This window comes from Psammomys obesus, unplaced genomic scaffold (assembly GCF_907164565.1).
Source record: "Psammomys obesus unplaced genomic scaffold, mPsaObe1.curated_primary_1811, whole genome shotgun sequence".
Taxonomy (NCBI): Eukaryota; Metazoa; Chordata; class Mammalia; order Rodentia; family Muridae; genus Psammomys; species Psammomys obesus.
Window position 1 is genome coordinate 5,266,011 of NW_026596040.1, and position 6,594 is coordinate 5,272,604.

General features: G+C 40.9%; 1 protein-coding gene across 1 annotated transcript in view; it reads left to right on the plus strand.

Moving 5' to 3' along the window:
* Stk32a (serine/threonine kinase 32A) overlaps positions 1–6,594 on the plus strand; it is a 118,843-nt gene that overhangs the window by 93,658 nt on the left and 18,591 nt on the right. The window contains exon 7 of the mRNA XM_055622918.1: positions 3,609–3,698. Within this exon, the coding sequence (XP_055478893.1) occupies positions 3,609–3,698 (90 nt within the window). The remainder of the gene's footprint in view (positions 1–3,608; positions 3,699–6,594) is intronic.

The window sequence follows — 6,594 nt, forward strand, 5'->3', positions numbered from 1 at the left end:
TGAGGTCATGTTCTTGGCATTTTCATTTTGGTCAGGATCTGTGGCTTGGAGTGTAGAAACTGTCTTCCCAGTGTTTCTGAGGGACAATTCCAGTGTCACAGATGATGGGTAGCTCCAATGCTCTTTCTCAATCACAAGGCTTTGATTTCAGTTTGAACTCAACAGAAACAAGAACTATATTGTATTTGCATTCTGAACTCACCTTCAGCATTGTTATTTATAATAAAAGAAAAAAATGCTCTGGAGGGACTGTGTGAGTGAGATAGAAGCAGACAAAAAGAAACTCTGGGGTGCATTCTATAAACCCTATCCCAGAGTTCCCTTCCTAGAGAAAATAATTGTTTTGAAGTCATTTTCACTTAAGTCACAAAAATAAATAAATAAATAAATAAAGAAAGAAAGAAAGAAAGAAAGAAAGAAAGAAAGAAAGAAAGAAAGAAATAGATGCATGCAACAACAAAAACCTGGGACTTCAACACTATTCATGAAGCAAAATTAATTGCACTTAAGTGATTAAATTCCCAAGGCTATACCCTCCCAGCTCCTGATGTGGTTGTTTTTATGAGAACCAGCAAACCACAAACAGATCCCCACCCTTTGGAGCAGCAGCTGCTCTGATGTTCCACGTTCCTCTTAGAGTTGTAGCTTCGTTGATCTCTGTCACCACATTCTCAATATTTCACTGCTGGCATGGAGATTTTAGCAACTATGAAGGGCAGCTGTGTAATTTTTCTTACATGCCTCTTCCTGTGCCCATCCTTCCAAATGAGTGTTGTGTATGGCATCTAGGTTTACTTACCTGTGTTCAGCAACAGGATGAACCTGCTTTTAGTCTAATAATTTATATTGCTCATATTCACCAGAAAGTAGTGGTATTTCTGTGAGATCATCCAAGATGGAGACCCGTTCCACAGTGTGAATGAACATCTTTTATGATTCAGCATTTGACTGAAAAAAATGTTTTTCATTTTGAGCACACAAGTTACTGCTCTCCCCAGAAATCTTGCTTATACTAGTTCAGAGCCAACATGGCAGCAGGTCTTGGATGAATCACAGCTGACTGTCCTGACACATATTTTTACATCCTACCAGTTGTAGGATGTAAAGACATCACTTCCATAATGTCTATAAAGGTGTTTTTGTTTTGTTTTGTTTTGTTAAGTTATTCAGGAAATAAATGCTACATCCAGAGGAGCAATAATGCCTGCCTGGCATATCAAAATTTTATGCAATTATAAAATTATCTATAATTTAGCTTCTTAATATCATCTGTAGTCACAACAGAGGGAAGTAAAAATACAGTCTTGAGAGTGAGAAAGAACAGGGTCTTCTATCTTCTCAGCTTCCTCCAAGAGTCCCAACAAGTGCTGAAAAATCCAGAAGGCCCTGTAAAATAAATTGCGGTTATTATGCTGTCCAAGGTACTGAGATCAAGAAATCCTGTATCTTGTACCAGAGAACTTTATCGAAAACATCTTAAAATGCCCAGGTCAGCTCCACAGCAAAGATTTAATGAATCTAGGATCTCTGAAGTCCTGGTGTTGAGAGACCTTATTCCAGGAGTTGCTTCGTGCCCTGGATTGTGGAAGAAGGCATACACTCCCCTCATTCTCAGGGAAAGCCCCGATTCCTTCAATCAGCATCACAGTGAACCCACCCTTGGAGGTCACCCTCCCAGCCCAGGAAAGTGCCAGGAAAGCAGGAGCTCAGCACATAAGCACCTGGGAACTGAGGCTCATCATCATGGCTGGTGCTGGAAAGTTCTTAATGGCTTGGCTAGAGCTCCAATAAACCCTAGGCCAGAGAACAGGCTTTAGGAATTGGACTTATCCAAGGAATCCTTTACGTTCTACTTCAACACAAGTCTAGGTAGCTTTAGAACTGAGTATGGAAAACATCCTCAGGTTTCAGGAAAGCCAGGCTTTTCTGTCAGTCCAGTTATGGTTGTATGGGAGTGAAACACAGGCATATATGTTATACCTTCGTTTCTGATAGTGACTGTCAACAATTCTGATGTCCTGACAAGTGTTGGGCTAAGTCTTCCATAGTCACTGCTTCCTCTCATCTTCTCACAACCTTACCTGGTAAGAAGACTACAGTCAGAGTGCACAGGGGACCTTTTCAAGGTGACAGAGCTGGTTAGCAGTGGAGACTTAAAGAATTAAAGACTTAATTAAAGACTTAAAGACTTAAAGCCATGCATTCTGACTCCAGAGAACAGGCTCCTAACAGTGACAATTTCAGGCCCACTTCATTTGCATCAGATTCCAAAATTCTCCAATATTTGGAGCATAAACTATGAAGAAATAGAAGAAAAAGAAACCAAATGAAACAAGTTCTACTATGTTAAGAAGAGCTTCTGAAATAATTTATTGACGAGATTTGGCCAAGAACACTTTAAACTTTCAATGTGATGAGTGCTACTTTTACCTTTTGAAACTGTCATACAAAAAAAAAATGTTTTCTGCATGAAACGGAACTATGTTGATGGAAATAGTGAGAGCTTTCTGTAGCAACGGGTCGGATGCAACCAGAAGTAGGCTGTGAAGTTTGTGAGAGAAGTTTTGGACGCTGGAAGGAGACTCAGGGGCTATTCCTTCTGTAACCCCATCTCATCAAAACAGCGGACACATGGAAATGCAAATGTCAACACTTCCAGATCCTAGAAAGACAGATAACTGTCATGCTAACAACTAATATAATGGCTTGTTGGCTTGAATTTTCTGTGCTGCCCTTTTCTTCCTTCCAGATAAATAAATGCAGGAACCCTAAAACATTATGAAAGGTGTACTTCCCACCAAACTTAAGCGCTACCCATACATTTTATCGCTGTGTGTTACACCCCCCAAAGACTATTTCATTGCCCTAGATGTCATCTAATCTACCCATCCTTTATTTTTTTAATACAGGAAATTTTAGGCTCAACATAGAAAAAGGACTTAATGTATATGATCTGTCAGGGAGGGACAGAGGTCTGGACACAAACCATGTCTCCTGGCCCCCAATCCTTTTAAAGAAAATTCTGAATTTTGCCTTTTGTCCCTTGATAGAATTTCTTTTGCTAGAGGTCACCAAATACAACCTTCCCTGTCTGCCTCCCTCATGCAAATGGGTCCTAAAAGACCAAGAACAGCAAAAACAACAGAAAAAAATCTATACCCATACCCAGGACAGCATATAGTAATTTTACTTGTATTTTTAAAAACATCCCATAAGACGCCATAAGAACTGTGGTGCTTTGAGAGACTTAGACTGGATCCTGTACGGTACGTACAGGATAAACAGTCTGGCCTAGAGTCAGCAGACAATAAAATACGGGGAAGTTCCTGGAGCACGGAGCATCTACCAAATTTCAAATAGTCTGAGGTTGAACTGCAAGTTTATTGTCGGAGACTAATGGCTGTGTATTGTGCTCTGGCTGCTGCAGACCTGCTGGTTTAAGACTTCATTGGCCTTGAGGCTGAAATTAGGGAGTTTCACTGGCTGTTCTCAGTTGGCAGCCAGCACACCAGAACCAGCAGGCTCTGCGTCCAGATCTTTCCACTATGATGGATGGCTGTTCTCAGTTGGAGGGATTTAACATTCTCCTGGTCTTCCTCTCCCCACAGGGCATGTTCACATCACAGACTTCAACATTGCTGCCATGCTGCCCAAGGAGGCTCGGATCACCACTGTAGCTGGCACCAAGCCTTACATGGGTGGGTATGAGCAGCTTCACAAGTGTTTCCCGTTCATAAGAACAGCTCTTCTGTGTCTCGTTCTCCTAATACCACTCGCTGGGGGCGAAATTCGCACGGACTTGGACTGGGAGCAGATAAACTCCTTTCCAGTTGGCTTCACCAGGGGAGCTGTTGAGTTAATGACTCTGAAGGGAGGCCGAGGCATCTGCATTAGCTACATGTGATGATCTGGATTCATCAGGGACATTGATCACACTCTGCAATCTTATGACCTAATTAGCTGCCTATTCATTTCTGAACAAAAGTGTGAATTTTGTCAATGGCTAATTGCCTGTGTATGTGGAAGGGTTTTGAGATGCTAGTGACACATTAACAAGCAAAACACACACACACACACACACACACACACACACACACATACACACACGTCTCCACCTCATCGAACTTACATGCCAATAGAAGAAGATACAAAACAAATCAAGCAAAAGGAATCAGGAATAAGTAGAGTCAGAACATATGATAAAAGTAGTGATTTCAGTGTTATTTAGATAATACTATATGCATGCACAGTGTGTAAATTATCACAGTACCTTCCCAGTTATGGGATTAGCTTCCATTTTATTTCCACAACAATCTCATGAGTTAGTTTTTGAAAAGAAGAATAAGTTATGCCCAAAAACTGCTCTGTTATGTTCATGTGTTTATTTACAGTGATATGTGAATCCGGTTTTTGTCTTGATGATTAAGAATTCACAACGGGGTAATTCATGATATAGGGCTAGGAGTCAAACGGCTCGTAAAATCTCCATTTAATTGTTGCAACGAATCAGCTACAAATTCCAACTTCAGTTGCTAATGCTTTCATCTGTTTTAGTAGAACTCACTGTACCTTGGGTCCACTCTGGAAAATATAGAAAAATATTTATTGGGGCGCATGGAACGCTTCCCTTTCCCATATCACTCCTAAAGACGTGACTTCATGCTCACAGTCATCTGTTAACTCTTAGATCGGCTGTAATAACCGGACCGTAACGTTCAGGTTTGGGTTAGATGTCTGTCTGTCTGCCGAGCAAGCCGCTTCCTGAGTGAACAGAGGCTAGTTGCTCATGAGGGTCTGTTGACTGTGTAGTCAAGTCTTAGCGGTAGAAGACAGAACTTGGCTGTGTTTGGGGAGACTAGGCAGAACCTGTGGTCTGGCTCCACAGGGTATCTAAAGTGTTGGGTTAGAGTTAGAAGGAATCTCAAGGCTCTATGGCTTTCCTGTCAGAATCAGGCTTAGAAAGTCATTAGGTTACTACGGGGCAAGCTGAATTGACAAGCTCTGCCAACCCTGCGGCAGACGACTCTGAGTACTTGTGGGCGGGATTCACATTTTGAAACACAAGCAGTGCTTACTAGGAAGGAAAAGATGAAAATGTGTAAGAGCCAGCCCAGTCCTCCCTCCGTCTCTACACTGGGGTGTGAAAATCCAGCCTGGTGAGATGAGTAAGTGAGCCCTAAGAGACTACTTTCAAAATTCACTGCACTGGATTTTTAGATATTTGATGCGTTTTAACAAGCAAAGGGATTAAAGTTTATTAGGCCTTGATGATCGATAAGCTATCAGTGGGGTGGGGGTTGGGTAGCAAGCAGTGAAAGCAGGACACTAAACAATGCAGGAGTGCTGGAACATGATAGAAGAAAATCCGCTCTCCACTTGTGTATCTCTGCTAATTAGTTAAGACTTACCATTGTTGAAACTGAAGGGATTCAGTAAAGGGTGTAATTAATGGCAAAAGCTAGATAAAGGCAGAGAATTTCATACAAAAATGTTCGAACTTGGAAAATTAAGGAAAAGAGCAGTGACATTTTCAATTTTTCTTTTCAGTTTTTCATTCTCTTTCCTCCCTGTGATGAGGGGGAAGGGGACTCCTATTAGAAAGGCCACCACAAAATTGTCCCTGAATAAAAGAATGAGCCTTATTTTATGTAACATTTGAACAACTGCAGATTTCATGGCTTTCAATGACCATTGTGGGGGATATATTTCTTTTGTCACTTCTCAAATGTAATTCCACCCATTTTTTTCTTCCTAAAACCCTTGGCAATCTAGTGATAAAGAAGAATACCTAGGCCTGCTGATCTGTCCAGTTTGTTCCCCAGGTTTCCTGGGTTTCCACATTATAGGCTATTTTCTTGGCACCAAATCAGAAAGTGTGCATCTGGGGTTTCCAGGGATGGTTTCCATGGTGACAGAAGCAAGGGGAAGACACCTTTCTCTCCTCTCTCTAGCCATTTTAAGTATAATATCTGTATAATTTAATTTTTTTCACAGTTGTCATTTCTAGCATTTTCATAGAACAGAGGTAGGAAATTGGAATCTAGGCTCAAGGCCAGGCACTGTCCCACTGTCATTTTTTTAATGGACAATTGTAGTATTTATCGAAGCCTTTCTGTGGGCCAGACAGTGTGTCAGATGCGCTACACCCATTTATTCATTCGTTTTTTTTCTCAGCCTGCCCTAGGAGCCTGCCTATACTTATCATTTTTAAATCAAGACAATCTGGCAGTCAGCAATTTGCCATGATCTGCATGGGAACAATTAATCATCTTGGAGTAAAAATCTTAGAATTAAGTCAAGCTTAGCCTAGCTTGGGATACTGAGAGGCCTAAAGGATGAAATGTTGTTCTGGGTCATTTCCACCCATTGTTCTTCAAAGGCTGAAGCAGTTTAGTTTGTCCAGCATGATGAGAATGTTTCTCACTGTATCCCAAAAAAGATGTGGGACCACCATAGTCCATAGCTTTACCTACCACTACTTTTGCCTTTTGGTTCTTTGATAGACCTCTTTCCATGGAGAATTATGGTTACAAGCCTGCCTTTTCAGTATATATATATATATATATATATATATATATATATATATATATATAT